The following is a 23,820-nucleotide window of genomic DNA, read 5'->3' on the forward strand; positions in this document are numbered from 1 at the left end:
TCCTTATTGAGCATACAGAGTCTTATTTATCTGATTCCAAAACACAAAAAATCATTTTACATGTTGGACTAAGGACAACCAAGTTACTGAAAAAAGAAGACAAATAATACAATTTTTATTCAACTTGTGAACACAAATACTCTTTTCGTGTATATGTAAAGACAATAGCTCAAAAGGAAAACCTTCAACATGGAAGCATGTCTTTATAAATCATGTAAATATACATTAAGTTCACATATTCCAAGTTGGAAAAACTTTGAGCAATCTTAAAGCAATAACAGACTTGTATATGGGGGCATTTCCCTTTTTTTTTTTTTTTTTTTTTTTTTGGGAGGGGTTTTTTTTTGTGCAAATAAAACACTTTTTTTTTTGGGGTTTTCTCTTTTTTTTTTTTTTTTTTTTTTTGTGGGAACGGTTTATATTCGGAGAGGGCCGGGGCTAAAATAGTTTCAAAAGATTTGGAGTTTATTAATTTAACATGGACTTTTATTAAATTTATTGTGCTTCCACTGTTTAACTCAAATTTATGACCCTCTTATTTAAATTTATGGAGTTCATACTTGACTTCCAGTGAGCTAGAATTTCATCTGTTACATCAAAACCTTGAGTGTACTTAACAAGCCTTAATAAAACATTTGGGTAGATATTATTATCAATTGCATCTCCATACAACTTCCAGATCGCTAAGCTGACAATTCTTTATCATTACACATTTTATGTGTTAGCTTAACATGCCTCTAAAATTTATCTCCTTAAATGTACTCAACAAGAGATAAACTTTAGTTAAGTCGAACCCATCATTTAGAAATATCCAATATTTCACAGTGTCAAACATATCCCTAATAGACCAGCCTTGAGTGTACTCAACAAGTTGAGACGATTTGAGACTCTGGTTTTCACTATAATGATGGAAGGCGATTACAAACGTGACTTAATATTTTATTGAAGGATTTTGCATCCAAAAGTCTCATCGTAACAATCATATATGTTGTATTACACATCTCCATGCTATATATATAATGTAATGTAATAGTGTGAACGATTATGAACTTTTACTATTTAGTCTTTTCGAGCCGTAAGGAAGACTAGTTGGTCAATTCCTATGGGGTATCGCATTGATTCATACAATACTCCATCTCCATGGTTTCCTCCTCTTCTTGTTTCTTCAATAAGTCCAGATGCAACATGTATCCTATACTAGTCAACACGCAAGCTTAAATAAAAATGGACTTGTAGGCCCAAAATAATAATAACGGACTCACAGATCCACAATAATAACAATAATAATGGACTCGCAGGCTCAAAACAATTAAGAGCTCGTAGGCCCATAAAACAATAAGAATAAAATTAATCATTCAACATATCCATATGGTCGAATCCATAATCATCCACTAATAAAACATTCATCACATAAATGTATACATATATAATAAATAATATTATATGCAAACACGTTTTAAGTTTTTAACAATTAAGATCGTCTAAACTGTTTTAGACAAATGGATCGGAACAATTAAATAACTAATCAATCATATTAATCAATTAATTTAATTAGTGGGCATATTTAATTAAAATCAAATTTTAAATATTAAATTAGAGTCAAACTCTAATTCCACAATTATAGGGCGGGACTATTTAATTAAAATCACATTTCAATTAAATATCAAATTAGAGTCCAACTCTAATTTTAAAACTTAATGCGATTGAATTTAATTAAAATCAAATTTTAATTAAATAACAAAATTATAGTTCAACTCTAATTCAAGATTTTAGGGCGAACATATTTAATTAAAATTAAATTTTAATTAAATGTCAAATTAGAGTCTAACTCTAATCTCAAGAAGAAATTTAGGACGAGACAACTTAATCAAAATCAAATTTTAATTAAATGTCAAATTAGAATCCAATTCTAAAATCAAGAAATGCTAGGGTGAATTATTTAATTAAAATCAAATTTTAATTAAATATTAAGTTAGAGTCCAACTCTAATTTCAAGGAAAATTTTACGGTAAGACAATTTAATTAAAATAAAACTTTAATTAAATGTTAAATTAGAATCCAATTCTAATTTCTAGAATATATTAGGGTGAATAATCAATTAAAATCAAATTTTAATTAAGTATTAAATTAGAGTCAAATTCTAATTTAAATTGAATTAATATTTTGATACAGGATAACACTCCTAAATAAAATAAAAATTCAATTTAGGGTCAAATTTAATATTTAAGTTAAAATCATATTTTAACGAAAATATGAAAAAGTCGTCAATTTTAAATAAAATTTTAATTTGGGTCAAAATTAAGATTATGGGTCAAACCCATTTAAAATATAATTTTAAAACCACTTTAAAATTCAAATTCAAAACCATTATGAAAATTGCAATTTGACCCAATTAAAATTTATTAACAGGCCCCTCAAATTCTCAAATTGCAAGAAGGCCCTCCATTTTAAAATAGCAATTTTGATCCCATTAAAAATTTGCAACAGAGCCCCTTCATTTAAAATTGCAAAATGACCCTTTACATAATTGCATGCGAGGCCTATAATTTCATAAATTGCGTGACAGGCCCCGTCCCCAAAACTCTCCACCCGTTCTCTGGACCCTAGAATACCCAAATTTTTCTTATTTTAAGTGGCGTCGGCGCCCCCACCTCTCTAGCTCAGGCGGCCGGCTCTTTCTTTTAAGTGCTGCTTCAGCAGCGGCATTGCAATCGCTGCCCGCATCTTGCCCAGGCGCCACTCAGACTGCAGCGGCCCCTACTGCATCAAACAGCGGTCACGAGCCATCACCGGCTTCCTCCCCACCAACCTCCATTTTTTTTTTTTGGATCCGTTTCACTTTCAAAATCAGATTTTAAGATTATAAAAACTAATTTATAAGCAGTGAACCATCATCCTCTCTTTTAAGATAGTAGTGATGGTGATAATTTATACATTATTATGTCGTAAGTACTAAAAAAAATACATTTTTTGTACTTTCCATTAAAAATAGAGAAATGTTAAATATTTTTTTTTTTTTAGTTAAGATCATTTAAATCTAGTAGCTCAAAAAATATATTTAGAGCCTATTTGGTTTGAATTAAAATTTGATTTTAATCTAAATCAAAGTTAAACAATCAATATTAATCACATCTTTTATTAATCTCACAACTTTTCAATCACGTATTTCAAAAATTTCTATCACAATTTACTAAAAAAAATTAATTTTAATTTCCATCAAATATCCTTTTAGTGATTGTTTGGGGGATACATTATAATCAATTCAAATTATAAATAGAAAAAATGAATAGTAAATAAGTCGATATTGCCTATAAATTTCACGAAATGTGAGGACAAAATATAAGTTTGAGTAATTATATTTATAAATTAAATAGGTGGCAAACAAATGCTTGCTTGCCCATAATTTTAGATTTTTAATCTAATTCAAACAGACTTCTAAAAATTAATATATTTTGGATGGTTTCATTTCAATTGAATTATTGGCTGACCATATAATATATTTGGATAATTATCAATTTATCACCTCCCAGTGATGTTGAACCATACATTTCACTTGAAGACTAATGTTCAAAGTTGGGAACAGATTTTCAACGCAGCCGTCGAAGAGTGAAGACAAATCCATAATACATAAATGATGATTTAATTCGCCCACCTACTCCACTCTTATTTGGTTTTAATTCTTCAGTCGTCACTGCAAACGTGTAATCTAAGCATCAATCATCTTTATTATTAACACAAAGTAGTCACTCTCACTCACACAGTGAAGGAGAAAGCCGTCCAGTTCCAGGATGAGTAATGGAAGAGGGAAGGTGGTTTGCGTAACAGGCGCTTCGGGATACATAGCTTCATGGCTGGTTAAGCTTTTACTTGACCGTGGTTACACTGTTAAAGCCACCGTCCGCAACCTCAGTCAGTCCCCGTCTCTCTTTCTTCACACAGAAAATAATTCATCTCACTGCATCCTGGTTATGAATAGATTCTGAATTTTGCACTGCCAAGTTGTTCTAGTTTTACATGTATGGTTAATGATGAAGACACAAGCGAGAAAGAACAGTAACAGGTTTTGATTCGTTGGTAGTGAATCAACGAGATTGAATTTGTGTTTGTTGTTTTTCATGCTTTCTCGCAGCATAAGCTAAGCTTTGAAAGTTTACATTAAATTTATTTACAAGAAAAAAAGAATTTTTTTGAGGTTTAGCCAAACAAGGTTTTGCAAATTGCTCACGTACTAGAAGTGAAACTAACTGTAGTGAAACTTGCGCATTAGATTTCTTAGGGTATGTTTGGTAAAGAACTTGTTATAGACGACTGACAATATTTTGCGAGTATTAGGCATTTGAAAGGAAATGAATTCGGTAAGAGTATACTAAGCCTCTTGTTTGGTAATGATTAAAATTTGAATTTTAATCTAAGTTAAAGTGAACAATAAATTTTAACCACATATTTTAGCCCCCGTTTGGTCTCCATTTTCTAGAAATGAAAATGGTTGGAATTGTATTTTTTTTGAAAAATGAGTGGTTAAAAAAGAAAGAAAAGTTTTCGATTTACGTGTAATATTATTTTATGGAAGATTGTGTGATTGAAAAATAGGAGAGAGAAAAATGTAATGTAATGTAATGAAATTTAATGGAGACCAGACAGGTGCTATATGCTTGGCAAGCTCGACTTCTCATTGTAGTAGAAAACATAGGAACAAATCAAACTTTTTAAAGAAACTTGTTTAAGTTATTTATTTGTATATAAGACCTTGATGATGCAGATTTTGGCCTTGATCAAATTGAAACTATTCTAATTAATGAAAAGAAAAAAAAAATTAATCTGTGGACATTGACAACAAAACATGTTAAAGCAGTTTATTGATAAGTTTGTGCAAAATTTTACCTTATTTGAGTGTACAAGTATTTTCTATTCAAACGCTTCATGTTAATTTTTCCCCTGCCCTCAAAATTTTCAAGTGCCTTTTATTAAGACTTGGGGTTCCTATTAGAAGTCAACATTGTTAAAAGGAGGATCCCAATCTCTTATATGCTCATCTATATATCAATATTTAACTAATATGGAATTTATCCCTTAAGATCCTGCAAGATAGTGACTCGTTAGAACAGATTAATCATGAAATTTGTGTGCTCAATTTTGAATTTTAATCGGATCAAATTGCTTGTTGGAATGTAATGAGGTCTGATATGATATTAGGACTTGAGATTCCATTTTAAAGGTCAATCTTATTTAGAGGAGTAGCGTAAGCCCTTATATGTTGGTCTATATTTTGAGATATAAACGATGTGAGATTTATCCCTTAACACCTTCAATGTTACAATAAAATGGTTATAAACTTTATAGGTCCTCGTTGCTGTAAGATTTTTTTAGATCATATGGCAATATGTAAATCGTTCATTTCATCTTCGAACAGGCACACAGGAATTCTAGATTTCTAAGATTCATGTAAGCCTTTTTTGAAGTCAAAATTGTTTAAGATTAATTTTTTTAATAAATAAAGGTTACCTCTCTAACATCTGTCAGATCTAACAAAAGTATTGATATGAGGCTGCAAAGCTACCCATCTATACATATGAAGCCTCTGGTAAAAAGGAAATCCTCATGCACGTGAGTTGACATTGTCAAAACTACATCTATATAAACAAATGTGTTCGATCTCTAACAGTTTAACACTTTAGATGAGGAGGTTATAGAAAAGAAGTGAGATGATAATTTTAAATAGTCAGAATCCAAATAATAAGAAAAAAGGTTCTATTTATATTGCGATGAATTTTTATTTTTTATTTTTTGTTGGAAACATTTTTTGTGCAATGCAGGCAACCCACACAGGAATTCTAGATTTCTAAGATTCATGTAAGCCTTTTTTGAAGTCAAAATTGTTTAAGATTAATTTTTTTAATAAATAAAGGTTACCTCTCTAACATCTGTCAGATCTAACAAAAGTATTGATATGAGGCTGCAAAGCTACCCATCTATACATATGAAGCCTCTGGTAAAAAGGAAATCCTCATGCACGTGAGTTGACATTGTCAAAACTACATCTATATAAACAAATGTGTTCGATCTCTAACAGTTTAACACTTTAGATGAGGAGGTTATAGAAAAGAAGTGAGACGATAATTTTAAATAGTCAGAATCCAAATAATCAGAAAAAAGGTTCTATTTATATTGCGATGAATTTTTATTTTTTATTTTTTGTTGGAAACATTTTTTGTGCAATGCAGGCAACCCAAGCAAGGTTGAACACCTGATGGCACTTGAAGGAGCTAAGGAAAGACTGCATTTGTTTGAAGCCAACTTAACGGAAGAAGGATCTTTTGATTCTGCAATTGATGGTTGTGAATGCGTCTTTCATACAGCGTCGCCTGTTTTCCTTTCAGTCACTGATCCTCAGGTCCCTAATACTAGTTTTCTTATCTATTATTCAGTTTTTGCACGCAGGGTTGATTTTATCATATAGTAGAACTATCTTGATGTGATTTCCGTAAAGGAAATTCCTCTTTTTACGATCTATCTATCTTCTTTTGCATTTGGGCTTGCTCTGAATTGTGTCTACTAACAAATACTGAAAATCTTCTGTTCAAACATCGTTTTGCACATTTCAGGCAGAACTTCTAGAACCTGCTATAAAGGGAACACTTAATGTTCTCAAATCATGCACAAAGGTACCATCAGTTAAACGAGTGGTTATAACGTCTTCTATGGCTTCCGTAATGAATAACGGGAGACCTCTAACTCCTGATGTTGTAATTGATGAAACCTGGTTTTCGAATCCAGCATTCTGTGAGGAAACAAAGGTGCGTATCATTCCTAGTAATCTACTTTAGAGCTTTACTCCTTTCTGTTATTCCGAATCTAACGATAGAAGTATGAATATGGCTCTTGAATTTAATGAAGACGCCGAGGAAAACTTCTTTTTCGATTTAATAAGAGAGAATTCCACGTAAACGGAGAATCATTAACGGTTTCTTCTTATTTTTATAATTGGTGAAGTTCCACTGGATCTGGATATAGCATTTATTCATTTGTGCTTAGGTTCATTTCGCACCCCATAATTTTTTTTTTCAACGTGCCTATTCAGTACTTTTGAATTACTGATTGATTGATGGTAAAAGGAACCTGGCCTCTTTTCTGGGAATAGTTTTAAAGAGTTACTTCTCAATAAACTATTGGTTGTTTCAGCAATGGTACCCTCTTTCGAAAACCTTGGCAGAGGAAGCTGCATGGAAATTTGCACATGAAAATGGCATTGACTTGATAATTTTGCATCCTGGATTTGTTATCGGTCCTCTGTTGCAGCCAACTCTCAATTTAACTTCTGAGGCTATTTTGAACTTCATTAAAGAAGGTATTATTCTTTGTATAGGCATTCTGAACAGTGGCTTTGATAAATCTTTCTACGTGGACTTTGTCCTTAACTACTAAATGCTCAATTTTATCATTTTGTAGGGAAAGAAATTTTTCCTGATGGAATCTACAGATATGTTGATGTTAGAGATGTTGCTCATGCACATATTCTAGCATTTGAGAATCCTTCAGCTAGTGGCAGATACTGTCTAGTTGGAATAGTGACATATTCTTCTGAAGCTCTAAAGATTTTAAATCGGCTTTTCCCTTCCCTCAACCTCCCTGCAAAGTAAGTCTTTAATATGCACTATATTAATCAGTAACAAGTTTTCTTGCTCTTTTATGAATTAATATTTTCAAATTATTCATTGCAAATTTCTTAAGTTATGGCTAAAGCAGCGTATTTCACTCAAGTTAAAATTCTTGGATTTGGTTTTTCACAAATCGAGGTAAGATACTAAAATGGTATATATCTATGTACTCACTAGTAATAAAAGTAACATTCAGCTAACGCTCGCGTTAGATGAGTTGTGTCCGTCTTATTAAGTTTTATCATATCTATGACTTATTCTGATTGATGAAGAGGAAAAAGGAGGGAAAAAAAATGGAAGTTTGGGATCAAACCTAGATGATAATAGCATAAACTCGAGTAGTGATAGCAAAAAAACCCGCCCTAATCCCGCCCCGTGATTTTTTTTTTAATTTCAAGTTATATTATTATTAGATAATAAAATACAAATGTAAAATTTTAATTAATTACAAAAAAAAATAAAATTTAGTCAAAACGTAATTTTATTTGAAATTGTTTAATTTTTAACATTGTTTATTTCAAGTGTTTACTTTGAATTTTAAAATTTTGAATTTATATTTTATTCTCTAATAATAACATAATTTGAAATTAAAAAAAAATAAAAATACTGTTGTCACGCTTTTCTATTAATTATCACTTTATGCTTATCTTAAATTATTAGGGCAAATAAATCTTTTAAATGGATATTTTTTTATGGAATCAGATAAAATGTGCTTTGTAATGAAAGGTTGATTGTAATTTAATACAATAAGTGTAATGCAACACAATGACAAAGTACCACGATTTGCCAACATCAGTAAACTTTAAACACGAGTTTTATTCATATACTAAAACACATCACCATAAAACTTCATACGCCTTTAACAGGCTTAAAGAAAAAACATGCATAAAAGTTTGAAGCAAAAGTAAGCATGGAGTTTGGAACATTCAATAAGACCAAAACATTCAGAAACCGCCTCTGAGACGGAGAACAAGGTGAAGGGTAGATTCCTTCTGGATATTGTAATCAGCCAAAGTCCTTCCATCATCCAGCTGCTTTCCGGCAAAGATCAACCTCTGCTGGTCTGGTGGGATCCCCTCCTTGTCCTGGATCTTAGCCTTGACATTATCTATGGTGTCAGAGCTCTCCACCTCGAGGGTAATAGTCTTCCCGGTGAGCGTTTTGACGAATATTTGCATACCACCACGAAGCCTCAACACCAAGTGAAGGGTAGATTCCTTCTGAATGTTGTAATCAGCCAATGTACGTCCATCTTCAAGCTGCTTACCAGCAAAGATTAGCCTCTGCTGGTCTGGAGGAATACCCTCCTTGTCCTGGATCTTGTTTTTATTTTTTTTTAAAAAGTGATGAATTTAAAAAAAGTGACGTGTTTGCATTGCCATCTACATCTTGAAATCTTAATATTTATATTACGTTATCTTAATTATTTGTTTGGGTCCATATACATGATCTCTTTGATCAAGTATGTTTCTCTTAGAGTAGGTTGATGTAGTATATTTATTTTCTTAAAACTAAGTTTGAGTGGATGAGAAATTAAGGTCAAAGTAAGCCACCTAAAAGTTAGAATAGTTGGAATTAGAAAATAGTGAAAAAAAAATGAAATGGTCAATCACGTATTGAAAAATTAGAAGCACTTTGATCACATTAAATAGCTCAAGTTTTACAATGCGAACACTCTTTGGAAGAGAGAAGACCTACGTGGTAGTGGATTGGACCATCCATGCACTCTGTCGCCTATCACTTTATATTTTTTTCATGAGATAATATATTTATTTAATTATATTATTATGAATACATATCGAAATTATGAGATTTTGACAAGTGGATTGGCAGGATTTTGCCACGTATTCTTGAATTCTAGAAAATGTGGTTGTTTATTTAAGTAAATCCATCTTTTCGCTTCTTGTACTATTTCACTATCTTTATTTCAATACCTAAAATCACATTGTGCATATTTAAAGTCATTCAATTCGGTTCAGAAAGATCAGAACATTGGTAGGCTCGTTGGTTATGTTATTTGGAGTGTTATTATTACAAGGCATGTTCGTTGTATTTTGGGTGTGATAATGAGATTTATAGAAAATGAATTTACACACACATTAATTTTTCGAACAACACCTTCTGTATAATGAGATTCAATCCAAAACTTCTAAACAAGGAACTTAAAAAGCAAGAGACAGGATGTTAGAGAATGCTATCCTTCATAATTTTTTAGCAGGTAATTTTCTGCTTCTAACAGATAATAATTTATCAGCGATCTTGTCCACAAAAAATAGCCATCTCTCCATCACTCCATGGTTTTTTAATACTAGGATAACTAAGGAATGATAATACCTGCTGCAAATCCTAGGCCAACGGTGATGTGTAAACAAAAATGCATTATCTAATAATATATTTAGCAATTATAGAAAGAATAAACAGAAAATTAAGACGAGGTTCATAACAAGAATGAAAGAGTTCATAGAAGATATGCTAAGGGCAACTCCAACCATTGCACCAAATTGCACCAAAATTTGGTGCAAACTTCCTCCAACCATTGCACCATTGCACCGATCAGCCTATGCTTCAGAGTACGTTTGGTCTCACATTTTGAGATCATTTTAAATTTTTAGTTTTTAAAAACATTCAAAATGTGTTTGGTATGTTATTTTTAAAAAATGCGTTTTTTGAAAACAAAGAAAATTTTAAAATACAAAATTCAAGATGAATTTTTGATGTTTCGAGTGTTTTCATTGAAAAACTCAAAACAAGGAAAATAAATTTAAAAATTTCCCCAATTAAAATAATTAATAAAATCACATAAAACTTACCTAAATACAAATATTCATCTCCAATCCCTCTTTCTCTCTCTTCCGATGCTCCTCCAAAATATCATAAAACTATTTCTAATATTTTTAAATCAAACGTGTTTTCTAATTTCTTGTTTTAAAAAACAATTTTTTTAGAATGACAAACCAAACTCATTTTTTGCAATTTTAAAATAATCTCTCAAAACAGAAAACGAAAAATGAATTCAAAATTGAAATGGAAAATAGAAACGCAAATCAAACGTACCCTAAGGTTCTTGATGAGGATGAAAAGGTATGAATAGAAACCTTTTGGTGCTTGTTTGGTAGGAATTTCGATAATTGATTTTTTGACTGTTAAAGAAAAAGTAGGTTCTACCCATGAGAAAATAATTAAAAAATGATAGCTACAATAGTGAAATAACAGTCAAAAAATTGATTTTAATTGGCTTAAATTATGTACCAAACAAACACTCAATGAAAAGAATAGGAAATACAATACATATACAGACTGATTAGGAACTACAATACATATAAAGACTAATTTGGCTTCGATAATATAGATATAAAACAGAGCCTTCATAAATTTTAAAAAGAATAATTGTAGCTTCGATCCAGAAACTTTCATCTTTTCGTAGACTTTAATCAAATCTTTCATTTGTGCCTTCTAGTCTCAAACTTTAATTTAGTCGCATCATAAGGGAAAACTAAAAGAGTATGTCAAATACACCAGTGATTGACCAAAAAACTTGACTTTGACCTCATTTTGACCAACTAAAAGGAGTAAAATAGTTACTTTAGATTTTTCATATTAAACAACTAAACCATAAATAATAATAATAATAATAATAATAATAATAATAATAATAATAATAATGAAAAAAAGAAAGAAAGAAAGAAAACAAACAGAAACCATGATCTTCTTCCCACTCCCACTCCACCTAACCCCAGCCAAACAAACCAAAATCCACCCACCTCCAACGTGCCAACGACCACAACCGACCCACACAAGTTGCAAGGTAACGTCCACCACCCGATCTTAATTTATTAACTGGAGCTAGACATGATCTCAATTTACATGTTGGGGCTTGACTAGTTCTCAACTATTCTATTAAGATTGGCTAGGAGTTTGCTCTCGAATTTATGCTAGAAAAGGGCGAATCCGGGGCAACACATTTTCCTAAATTCCTCTAATGAGCCAAATAGTGCAACTGTGTATATGAATGTAAAATCTAAAGTTACTATTTTATCCTTTTTAAAGTTGGTTATAATTTGATCAAAGTCAAATTTTTTTGTCAACTAATAGTGTAGTTGATGAATTCTGTTGGTTTGTCATTATGATACAACTAAATTAAAAGTTTGGGATTGTGGGTAATACAAATGAAAGATTTGGATAAAAGTCTGAAAGAAGATGAAATGTTTGGGACTGTGATTGTAATTATTCCATTTAAATATGAGGTTGGTTTGGAATATGAAGAACAAGAATCTAAAATTGAACATAAAATAGAGCAAGGTAGTGAAAATTTTAGATTTAATAGAGATTTGCATCTGTCGTGGCTAATATATAGTGCACCTATTTTAGAAGTTTGTGCACAAGTTTGCTCCTTTTCATAGGTAGGGACCAATTTCTAATTATGCCAATAGGTTGGGCACTAACTATGCAAATTTCACAGAAGAGAGGTGGAACAAATTTATTTGTTTATATTTAATAGTTTATATTGAATATATTTATTGTCACTCTAACTCAATAACTTAGAATTGTAATACGTAAAAGTACGTGAGAAACGACACTCGAGTTTCAATTCCTTTACTTTTCTTCATTACATTCCCTGTTTGGTGGCTATCATCTTGAAAAAATAATGTTTTGAATAGTAATTTTTAAGAGAATGTGTAAATAAAAAGTAAGAAAAAATTTTGGGTTTACGAGAAAAATATTTTATTATATGGTTGAAAACGGTTGTGTTAAAAAAAAAAGAGTTTTAAAATGATGATTGTCAAACATGTATAATTATATGAGTGATGTTATTTGTAGTAAAAATTACCGATAGCCACCCTACGTGACATCATAACAGTTTGTATTTGATGTATTATGGTGACAATTTTTCATTATCTAATGCATCAAATTACAAATTATCGTGTGTATGTCACGTAAAACAACTACCATTAATCTTCACCGTGAATAACATTTTTCTAATAATATTGTTCTCATAATTACAATTTACACAATACTATTTCCTTACTGCTAATAAATAACATATTTCATTAGTTTAGATTAAAAAGACAAAAAAAGTATGAAACACTCCTATAGAAACTTTTAAAATATAATTTATATATTATTATGTCCTAATAACTAAAAAAAAGTGTATATATATATATATATATACACATTTTGCACTTTCAATTAAAAATAGAGAAATGGTAAATATGTATTTTTTTAGTAAAGCCCATTTAAATCTAGTTGCTTAAAAGTATATTTAGTGATTGTTTGGGGAACACGTTATATATATATACACACACACACACATTTTGCACTTTCAATTAAAAATAGAGAAATGGTAAATATGTATTTTTTTAGTAAAGCCCATTTAAATCTAGTTGCTTAAAAGTATATTTAGTGATTGTTTGGGGAACACGTTATATATATATACACACACACACACATTTTGCACTTTCAATTAAAAATAGAGAAATGGTAAATATGTATTTTTTTAGTAAAGCCCATTTAAATCTAGTTGCTTAAAAGTATATTTAGTGATTGTTTGGGGAACACATTATAATCAATTCAAATTATAAATAGAAAAAATAAATAGTAAATAAGTCGATATTATCTATAAATTTCATGAAATGTGTGGACAAAATATAAATTTGAGTAGTTATATTTATAAATTAAATAGGTGGCAAACAAATGCTTGCTTGCTCATAATTTTAGATTTTAAATCTAGTTGAAACAGACTTCTAAAAAATTAATATATTTTGGATGAAATTGAATTATTAGCTGACCATATAATATATTTGGATAATTATCAATTTATCATCCCCCAGTGATGTCGAACCATACATTTCATCTGAAGACTAACGTTCAAAGTTGGGAACAGATTTTCAACGCAGCCGTCGAAGAGTGCAGACAAATCCATAACCCATAAATGATTATTTAATTCGCCAACCTACTCCACTCTCATTTGGTTTTAATTATTCAGTCGTCACTGCAAACGTGTAATCTAAGCATCAATCATCTTTATTATTAACACATAGTCACTCTCACTCACACAGTGAAGGAGAAAGCCGTCCGGTTCCTGGATGACTAATGGAAGAGGGAAGGTGTGTTAATTAGGTTCCTCAAAATTTAGTCAAAAATTGGAAGATTGCGTGTTGTCTTGTTTTAGGAATGAATCATTAGAGTCAGGTGAAAAAGGAAAGAAATCAATTGCATCTAAAATTAAGGAAATAATATTTGGGTTCCGAATTTCTTTCTTTTACGTGGTTATTCTTAATTTTCATATTTTAGCCAAGTTTTAGGGTTTGACTCGTGTACTATAAATATGTGACTCCTCTTTCAGTTTAGTTTAAGTCAAATTGCTGTGTCGTTGTAATTCTCTTCATATTGTCGGGTTTAATAAAATTCATCATTCCTCTGCTTAAATTCTCTTCCTTCTTTACTTTAAGTGTTGTTCTTGATATTTTGTGATCTTGTTTATTACTTCAAGTGGTGTTCATTAAATCTCAATTCCTACATTATCGGTCATTGGTCCCAGGAAGTGGTATCAGAGCAGGGGTTGTAGGTTCTTCGTGATTTCGTTGAGATTTTTTAAGGATGAATTCTCTGAAGTATAAAATTCCGCTGCTGGATAGCAATATAAGATTTTCGTTGTGGCAAGTACAGGTGAGGGTTGTGTTGACGCAAATGGATCTTGACGAAGCTTTGTTGGATTTTGAGATGATGCCAGCAAATTTGTCTGTGAAGGAGAAATAATAGAGAGATCAAAAGGCTCTAGCGCAAATTCATTTTCACTTGTCCAACAATATTTTGCAGGATGTCTTGAAGGAGAAGACGGTGACTACTTTGTGGCTCAAGCTAGAGCAGTTGTGTATAACTAAAAGTCTTACAAGTAAATTAGCTCTCAAGCAAAAACTGTATTCACATCGCATGGTGGAAGGAGAGTCGTTGGAAGATCATATTGCTGTGTTCAAGGAAATAGTTACAGATCTGGATACGTTAGAGGCTAGGTACGATGAAGAAGATCTTGCCTTGATCATGTTGTGTTTGCTGCCTGGATCTTATGCGTCGTTTCGAGATACTATCTTGTATAGTCGAGATACTTTGACTATAGAAGATGTCTATGATGCTTTGCACTCAAAGGAGAAAATGAAGCATTTAGTTGGAGCTACATCAAGAGATGGGGAAGCTCTTGTATCTCAAGGTGGTCGACGAAGAGGCAAATCGAGAGTTAGATTTAGCAATGTGACCTGTTACTACTGCAAAAGGAAGGGACATATCAGGAAGGAATGCGATATATTGCAGGCTAAAGGTGATTTAGCTGCAAATCGTAGGGTGCAACCTTTGAATTTAACCAATGTAGTTGAGAATTGTTCAGCAAAGAGGTGATGTTGACCGTGGTATCTGATGTAAAGTCTAGGCCTGACGAGAAGTGAATTCTTGATTTAGCATGTTCGCACCATATGTGTTCCGATAGGAATTTATTTCGGACATATGAGGTTGTTCAGCAATGTGGAGTTGTAATGGGAAATCACTCTAGTCAGATTGAGGCTGCGGGATGGAACATTTAGAACAATTGATTATGTTCGATATGTTCCTGACCTGAAAAGAAATCTCATTTCGCTAAGTACCCTGGATGCAAAAGGGTATAAAATTTCTGGAGGAGGTGGAGTCTTAAATGTTTGAAAGGGAGTCCGAGTTGTGCTGGAGGGACGGAAAAGATCCCAGTTGTACATTTTGTAGGGGAGTGCAAAACCAGTTAAGAGGAGACATTTGAACAAGTTTAGTACCGTGGTGGAAGTTTAGTTTGGTACAGTACCTCTTGTGTCGGGCTCTGAGTCGATTAAGAACAGTTCTAGGGAGAGCGTTGGTGATTCCGTTTTGCCACCAATTTCAGCGAGTACACCGTATTCAGTTGTTGGGGAAGGACTCATCCAGCGCAGGTATCGTGGTGTCAGCAATGTCTAGGATGCTTCTAGAGACGTTGAAGGCAACAGTTCCAATAAGGGGCCTTCTGATCAAGCATCTGGTTTGGTTTTTGCTACAGGGTGTGCTTTAGCCCTGTATGATCAACATTAATTCCTTGGTGAAATTGGAAACCCTGGGGATTGGGTTTGGGTATCAGTTGCAAATGTCGAGCAGGGGACGAGTGTTTGGTTTATATTGAGTGGTTACCGTGTTGAGGAGATTCGGTCAGTTAATTTCGATGCAAATGAATTTGAAATCTAGGAGTTTCGTTTGTAGCACCGGAATTTGAGTCAAGGTGGAGATTGTTAGGAGTATGACTCAAATAGAAGTCTTTTGAATAGGCGTATTCGACTTGGACTAGGAGAATATTAACCTAGGGTTTAAGAAAACTAAGTTGAATAAGTAAATGAAATCCTGTTGAAATTGGGTCTCCTAATTATAATAAATTTTCTTGCCTTTTAAGACTCTTCTAGGGTTGACCTATAAATATGAGGCTCCTCTGGTCAGTTTGTAGAGAGTAACATTGAAGCAATACTGCTAGTCAGTCTTGTATTCTCCATACTGTTGAATTAATAAACATCGCTCTCTGCATTTACCCTTTGTGGTCTTTCTTTACAAATTCAATCTCATGTTTTCGTGGTGTGATCTAATATACTTCAATATTGACATTGAATCTCGTTCTTTATAATTCGGTTTGAAATCAACGTGTGTTATTGGAGCTTCCGCGCCCAACAAGGTAGTGTGTGTAATAGGAGTTTCGAGATACATAGCCGTGGTTACACCGTTAAAGCCACCATTCGCAACCTCAGTCAGTCCCCGTCTCTCTTTCTTCACACAGAAAATAATTCATCTCACTGAGAAATATCATTTGTATTCGGATTTTTTATTTGCATTTGGCATCCTGGTTATGAATAGAATATGAATTTTACACTGCCAAGTTTTAGTTTTACATGTATGGTTAATGATGCAGACACAAGCGAGAAAGGACAGTAACAGGTTAACACGATTCGTTGGTAGTGATCAACGAGATTGAATTTGCGTTTCTTGTTTTTCATGCTTTCTCGCTGCATAAGCTAAGCTTTGAAAGTTTACATTTAAGTAAATTTACTTAGAAGTAATTTTTATTTTTTATTTTTTTAAGGTTTAGCCAAACAAGGTTTTGCAAATTGCTCAAGTACTGGAAGTGAAACTAATTGTAGTGAAAATTGCTCATTATAATTCTTAGGGTATGTTTGGTATAGAACTTGATAAAGACAGTCGACAAAATTTCGCACATATTAGGCATTTGAAAGGAAATGAATTTGGTAAGATGTGTACTAAGCTTCTGTTTGGTAATGATTAAACTTTGGATTTTAATCTAAGTCAAAGTCAACGATAAATTTTAACTACATATTTTATAGGATTCAAAACTTTTTAACCACACAATTCATTAACTTTTATCAAAATCTAATAAAAATTTGATTTTAATCCCAAAGCTAAAAAAGTCCTCTCTCTAACAAGTGAAGCATTATATGGAAATTTGGTCAATTTTTAGTAACTATTGTAATTCATGGTATTAATATGCTTGGCAAGCTTGACTTCTCATTGTAGTAGATAACATAGGAACAAATCAAACTTTTTAAAAGAAACTTGTATAAGTTATTTATTTGAATATGTCTTGATGATGCATATTTTGGCGATTGATCAAATTGTAACTATTCTAATTAATGAAAGAAAAGAAAGTTAATCTGTGGACATTGACAACAGAACATGTTAAAGCAATTTATTGATAAGTTTGTGTAAATTTTTTACCCTATAAGAGTGTACAAGTGTTTTCCATTGAAAACTTAATGTTAATTTTTCCCCTGCTCTCAAAATTTTCAAGTGCTTTTTATTAAGATTTGGGATTCCTTCTTAAAAGTCAGCATGAGGAGTAGCCCAAACTCTTATATGTTCATCTATATATCAATATTTAACCAATATGGAATTTATCCCTTAAGATCCTATAAGATGGTGACTCGTTTGAGCTGACTAATTTTGAAATTCATGTACTCAATTTCAAACTTAATCGGATCAAATTGTTTGTTAGAGTTTAATGAGATCTGACATCATATTAAGATTTGGGATTCCATCTTGAAAGGCCAACCTTATTTAGAGGATTAGCATAAGCCCTTATATTTAACCGATATGAGATTTGTCCTTTTAACACCTTCAATGGTACAATAAAATGGTTGTAAACTTTATAGGTCCTCGTTGCTGTAAAAAAAATTTTAGATCATACTGCAATTTGTAAATTGATCATTTCTTCTTCGAACAGGCACGGGAATTCTAGACTCCTGAGATTCATGTAAACCTTTTTTGAAGTCGAAATTGTTTAAGATTAAATTTTTAATAAATAAAGGTTCCCTCTCTAACATCTTCACTTCTAGATGAGGTAGCGTTAGATCTAACAAAAGTATTGGTATGAGGCCGTAAAGCTGGCCATCTATACATGTCAAGCCTCTGGCAAAAAGTGAATCCTCTTGCATGTGAGATGACGAAGTCAATATTACATGTATATAAACAAATGTGTTCGATCTCTAACAGTTTAACATTTTAGATGAGAAGATTATAGAAAAGGAATGAGACAATAATTTTAAATAGTAAGAATCTGTTGACACACAAAAAGTTCAGCCCAAGTCGAATAGCCCAAAGAATGAAGCCCAACTGGAAAATTCCCAAAATCAGATAGCCCAAAGAACGAATCAGTCAGGCAATGCAAGATAAAGGCCCAAATAAGGAAGCCCATGAACGCGAAAATACCATCGTCCAAGGTTGCAAGTCGCCCAAGATTTGAGCGAATGAATTGTCATGCAATCGCCCAGAGCTGTGACTCTACACTCGTCCAAACATTCGAGTCGCCCAGCATCTTAGCAAACATAAGAAGTTATGGTTACCCAAAAGTGCAGTTAATGAAGCAGTTATTGGGCAGTCCTATCACGTTCCACGATTCAAGGAATTCAATTGAAGACGGTTGAACGACAAAAGTAATGGCAGCAGTTAGAGAAGGCAGTTCTATGACAAGTTGGCCACTACAAAGAAAGTGGGCAGTTATAGAGCGATCAAGCAGTTTCTTAAGCAGTTGATCACGAAGAAATCACCCAGGGAGTATAAAAGGAAGAAAAGACATAGAGCAAAGGACCCCAAATCAAACACTCTCAAATAGAGAATATGTAACTTTCAATTTCTTAGTTTAGATTTAAACACTTCTTTTACAGTAACTCGTGTGCTTGCACCCCTTGGAGGCATTCTGTTTTTACTTTCCAATTGTAAAGTCATCGTCAATAAAAACGCCCCTTTTTGGGACTTTGTCTCAAGAGGTTTGTCCCTTACACAATCGTCTGATCCCCTTTTTAATTGTTAACGACTAACCCGCGCGAAACAATTTGGCACGCCCGGTGGGACAGTGGTGTTTGGTGTTGAAAATACAAAAGGTGAAACAATATGCCTCAGAGATCCGACAAGGAACCAGCAAGTCAGGGAGGAGTCCAGTCTGTGATCGAGCGATATGAGGAGCAGCATAGCTCTCCATGAACAGATGGACAGAATCAGAGCAGTAACAATCGTTACGAATCAATGGCAGAGTTGAGTCCTCAAACTATGCGTGCACTACTTGGAAAACTCATACAAGATGTCGTTGAACCGGTAAATCTTCGAAATATTCATAATATGGAAAGATTTACCCAGAATGAGAATGCACATTATGACAACATGGCCAAACAACTGAATACTTTGAATAAAATAATGAATAAGTTAGTAGGCCAAATTTGTCAACCAGTTATGCCTCTTGCAAACCACTTTCAAACTAGGACAGTTGTGGGACATAATCCCCCAGTCCTAAATCCAAGTCAAGGGGTAGAACCACATTTCGGTCCCTCTACTTCAAACCAAGGGGATGGTGTAATGCTAAATCAGAATAATGGTAGTAGTACGCCTAACTTGGAGGGTAATCCAAATGTAAGAGATAATGTCCTAAATAACGGGCAGAATACCCCACGTGTTAATGAGGGAATAAATGTTCGGGCTAATGGTAACAATGATCCAAATCATGGTAACTTTATTCCTAATCAAGGACCAAATATTAGACCTCAAGCAAATCAACCGGTCAACCAACCTGTAGGGATTCCATATGACCCCAACGTCATGTTGAGGAATCAGATTATGAAAATCGTACAGGACCGGATGGCTTTTGGGGTACGTCCTGTCATTAGGTCGACTTACACAAAGCCATATCCTGATTGGATAGACCAAGCATATCCATGGCCTAGAGGGTATAAAGTGCCAGAATTCTCACTATTTACTGGTTTAGGGGAGGTGTCCACTCTAGAACACATAGGACGATTCATACTGCAAAGTGGTGACGTAACTGATTATCACAAAATGAGGCTTTTCCCTAGTTCATTAACAGGAGTGGCTTTCTCCTGGTTTATAAATTTACCAGCGAATTCTGTTCAAACATGGCAACAATTAGAACAATTGTTCCACGCTCAGTTTTATAAGACTGAGTCTGAAGTTACTTTGACCGATTTGGCGAACCTACGTTAAATGCCAAACGAATGGGCAGAAGTTTTTCTCCAAAGGTTCAAGATAACAAGAAGTAAATGTTTTGTACCTTTGCCCGAAAAAGAGTTTGTCAAAATTTCTCAAGGTTGTTTGAGCTTTGATTTAAAAAAGAAATTCCAAGACAAGGAATTTCCTGACCTTTTTCAATTAAGTGTAAACGTGATTAGGTATGAACGATTGATAAGACAAGAAGAGTAGATGAAAAATTCTAGCAAGGGGACTTATTATAGAGACCCAAATTTTGATGTTCATACCATCAATGACGAGTCATATGATCAGACCGAAATGTGTTTGGCCAAATTAGTCAAAGGAGACACGTATACTTGTCCCATAATGGCTAAGCCTAGACCATCGGGCAAAGATGAGCCTATGAAAGATGAAAACATAAAAGCTAGAACGTTCTCGTTCGATGTAACCAAAGCTGACCTTATATTTAATAAATTATATAAGGATAAGCAGATAAAGCTGAGCGATAAGCATAAATTGCCAAACCCTGAACAAATTAAGGATAAAAAATATTGCAAGTGGCATAATGCATAGTCACATTTGACTAACAATTGCTTGATTTTTCGCCATGTGTTACAGGATGTCATTGAATCAGGACGAATTACGTTTGATGATAAGAAGAAGATGGCGGTGGATGAAAATCCTTTTCCACAGCCACTTGGAGTGAATATGGTGACGTCTGGTTTCAAAAACAAGTTGCCAAAATTCAAATTGGTTATAGATAATGGAGAAGAAGACCCTAGACCACATCACAGTGTCTTTGAGCGTATTAAAGGGAAGGAGCCAAAGAATGATGAAGACGTCTTGTGTGCAAGATGTAAAAGAGAAGTGAGTGGGAATACGGAGAAACCAGGGACATGGCAGCATCCCCATCGCCCTACTCTCCTCCCAAACGCTCAGCCTGGTAGAGGGCGAGGTACATCGTTCTACAAGGGACCGCCTTTTGAGAGGCAGTTCAGGCCAGTAAATAATGGGAGAACATTCAGGCCGCAACTTCGCCGGCCAATTGTATGGCATTCGTTCCAGTATAATGCAAGAAGGGCAATACCCTTCGACGAGATGACTAGAACCCAACAAAAGTATTTCCAACGAAACTATGGACGAATGATGAGGTAGAAATAGGGAGTGCCACATCCTAAAGTGCCTAAACTACTCAAGGTAGCCAATCAAAATGTTCTCAAAGATAGTGAAGAGACCGGTACAGATGAATCAATGAAAGAACTGCCAGAAACTTCTTCTGGGAGATCGAAGTTTGAGCGAGATAGAAAGGATGAAGAAGATCCAAATCAGCTCCTTACTATTCAGTTCGGTACGTTACCTCCTGTTGTGGCTAATAATTATTTACTGGCCAATGAATTCAAGAATAAAGAGAAAGAAGAAGAAGAAATAGAGGCTAATGAAGGAGAAGCATGCATGCTGGAATATGAAGAAGGCCAGACTTCTAGAGAGGCCTACAATGGTGAGGAAGATGATGGTATAACAGACATTGAAGAGGAAATCGATTTGGAAGCAGAAAGGCAAAGAAGGAGAGTATCGTACAATACTCTGTTGAAGCAACTACATCGAGAGGGAGTTCGTGAAGTAGACTTACTGGGAGAACCATCTGAGCGTCCTTTCAATTTTTATGTGCTGTACGGGAAACCCAAAAGGAAGAAGAGAGTGCCTCGTTCTGAAAAGTATGGATCGCCTCCAAGAATAATGCCTCCTCCCACAGGTTGGGTAACTGAAGAGGAAGCATCAGAAAACAGAAAAAGGGAAATTCAGGAGGTAGAGGCTCAGTGTGATATGCTACATGTTGACTTATCACAAAAGGATAACTCAACAGAGGACAAGCAGGAAGTAGAAATAGAAGCTGCCGAAAAGGTTATTTTTAAACGACCAGCCATGAAATTGACTAAACACTTGAGGCCATTGTACGTTAAAGCTCTAGTTAATGGCATACCTGTGGCAAAAGTGCTTGTCGATAATGGAGCAGCTATAAACACCATTCCATCTAGGATGATGAGGAAATTTGTAAAGACAGAAGGAGATATGATTCCAACAGAAGTCATCCTTACAAGTTTCAATGGAGGAGCAACTGCAGCTAAGGGAGTTATGCCATTGGATATAACTATAGGTACAACTACTAGGACCACAGTCTTCTTTGTAATAGATGGTCCTACTAGTTACAATGTATCACTAGGAAGAGATTGGATACACGGAAGTCGCTACATACCCTCATCGCTCCTTCAATGCCTGATTTTTTGGAATAACAAGGGTGAAGCAAAGGTGGTACAGGCCGATCATAGGCCTTTTGTCGCAGAAGCAAACTCAGTGAAAAAGTTCATGTACTAAGGAAACTATGGACCTGTTAGGGTAGTACAAGATGGGGAAGAAACTCAAGTTGTTGTGCAAAGCGAAGAGCCATTTTCAGTGGACGCACTCACTGAAATGTTCAGACAGATGAGGCCAAATATAGTGGCCCTAAAAGAGCAAGTAATTGGCAAAAGAATAATTAAGGAGTCTTGAATAAGTTCTAAGCAATAAGAGCAAATGGCCGATATTCAGGCCTTCAAAGCCAAATTAATGGCTTTCAATAAAGAATGTAAGGACAAGGCGAAAGAAGAGGCAGGCCTGAAAGCGTCGAGAGACAAATTAGCAGTATTCGAATTGGAACAAAGTATTGGCCGAGAAGTCAACAAGATGGATTGTTTAGAAGAAGAAGTGCTTACAAAGGAGCTGGACGATGAAGTAATGCGGATCATCAAGCCTGGATACACTCAAGTACAAGACCCTCTGATTAAAGTAAATATTGGCAATGAAGAAGAAGATCGCCCAACATTCATCAGCCAGATGCTCGATCAAGAGGTTAGTGATAAATTAGTCGCTTTGTTAAAGGAGTATAAAAATTATTTTGCTTGGGAATATGAACAAATGTCTGGTTTAGATAGAGACTTGGTGGAACATAGATTACCAATTAAGCCTAATTTTAAACCTCATAGGAAACCTCCCAGACGTTTTGCTCCTAATGTACTTCTTGAGATTAAGAAAGAGATAGAGCGATTATTAAAAGCAGGCTTTATTAGAACAGCCAGGTATGTCGAATGGTTGTCCAATATCGTGCCAGTACTAAAAAAGAATGGTAAACTAAGGGTGTGCATAGACTTTAGAAATTTAAACATAGCCACGCCCAAAGATGAGTATCCAATGCCCACGGTAGATTCTTTAGTAGACTCAATTGTCGGACACGTCATGTATTCTTTCATGGATGGGTATTCGGGATACAATCAAATTTATATAGTTGGGGAAGACATACACAAAATTGCCTTTAGATGACCTGGGTCTTTAGGATGTTTCGAATGGGTAGTCATGCCTTTCAGCCTAAAAAATGCAGGAGCAACTTATCAAAGGGCAATGAATTTAATTTTTCATGATATGATAGGCAAGTTTTTTGAAGTGTATATAGATGATATAGTGGTCAAATCCATTAAAGAAGAGGACCATTTCGAACAGTTAAGATATTTATTTGAGCGAATGAAACAATATAAGCTAAAGTTGAATCCCTTGAAATGTGCATTTGGTGTCAATGCAGGAAACTTTCTTGGTTTCTTGGTACACAAAAGCGGGATTG

General features: G+C 33.9%; 2 protein-coding genes across 2 annotated transcripts; one reads left to right on the forward strand and one right to left on the reverse strand.

Moving 5' to 3' along the window:
- The first annotated feature begins 3,537 nt into the window (after positions 1-3,537).
- On the forward strand, positions 3,538-7,664 carry LOC111384814 (tetraketide alpha-pyrone reductase 1-like). The gene is made up of 5 exons (XM_023009149.1): positions 3,538-3,909; positions 6,222-6,391; positions 6,603-6,794; positions 7,180-7,345; positions 7,447-7,664. Exons 1-5 carry the CDS (start codon positions 3,789-3,791, stop codon positions 7,635-7,637), a joined length of 840 nt encoding a protein of 279 aa, XP_022864917.1. The 5' UTR covers positions 3,538-3,788; the 3' UTR covers positions 7,638-7,664.
- A 787-nt stretch (positions 7,665-8,451) lies between these two features.
- Positions 8,452-11,099, reverse strand: LOC111377933 (polyubiquitin-like). The gene is made up of 3 exons (XM_023001094.1): positions 10,905-11,099; positions 10,088-10,213; positions 8,452-8,980 (listed from the first exon to the last, which is right to left on the reverse strand). Exons 1-3 carry the CDS (start codon positions 11,097-11,099, stop codon positions 8,600-8,602), a joined length of 702 nt encoding a protein of 233 aa, XP_022856862.1. The 3' UTR covers positions 8,452-8,599.
- Between the last annotated feature and the right edge of the window lie 12,721 nt (positions 11,100-23,820).

The sequence above is a fragment of the Olea europaea genome, chromosome 3 (genome assembly GCF_002742605.1).
Source record: "Olea europaea var. sylvestris chromosome 3, O_europaea_v1, whole genome shotgun sequence".
Lineage (NCBI taxonomy): Eukaryota > Viridiplantae > Streptophyta > Magnoliopsida > Lamiales > Oleaceae > Olea > Olea europaea.

What these genes read in the sequence shown, in the direction of transcription:
- LOC111384814 (XM_023009149.1), top strand. Translation starts at nt 3,789, where the DNA reads ATGAGTAATGGAAGAGGGAAGGTGGTTTGCGTAACAGGCGCTTCGGGA. An exon ending in TTTCAGTCACTGATCCTCAG is followed by an intron (nt 6,392 to 6,602) that starts GTCCCTAATACT and finishes TGCACATTTCAG; the next exon opens with GCAGAACTTCTAGAACCTGC. An exon ending in CATTCTGTGAGGAAACAAAG is followed by an intron (nt 6,795 to 7,179) that starts GTGCGTATCATT and finishes TGGTTGTTTCAG; the next exon opens with CAATGGTACCCTCTTTCGAA.
- LOC111377933 (XM_023001094.1), bottom strand. Translation starts at nt 11,099, where the DNA reads ATGAAAGATTTGATTAAAGTCTACGAAAAGATGAAAGTTTCTGGATCG. An exon ending in TTTCATTGAGTGTTTGTTTG is followed by an intron (nt 10,214 to 10,904) that starts GTACATAATTTA and finishes TCTGAAGCATAG; the next exon opens with GCTGATCGGTGCAATGGTGC. An exon ending in TCATTCTTGTTATGAACCTC is followed by an intron (nt 8,981 to 10,087) that starts GTCTTAATTTTC and finishes AAAAAAAATAAA; the next exon opens with AACAAGATCCAGGACAAGGA.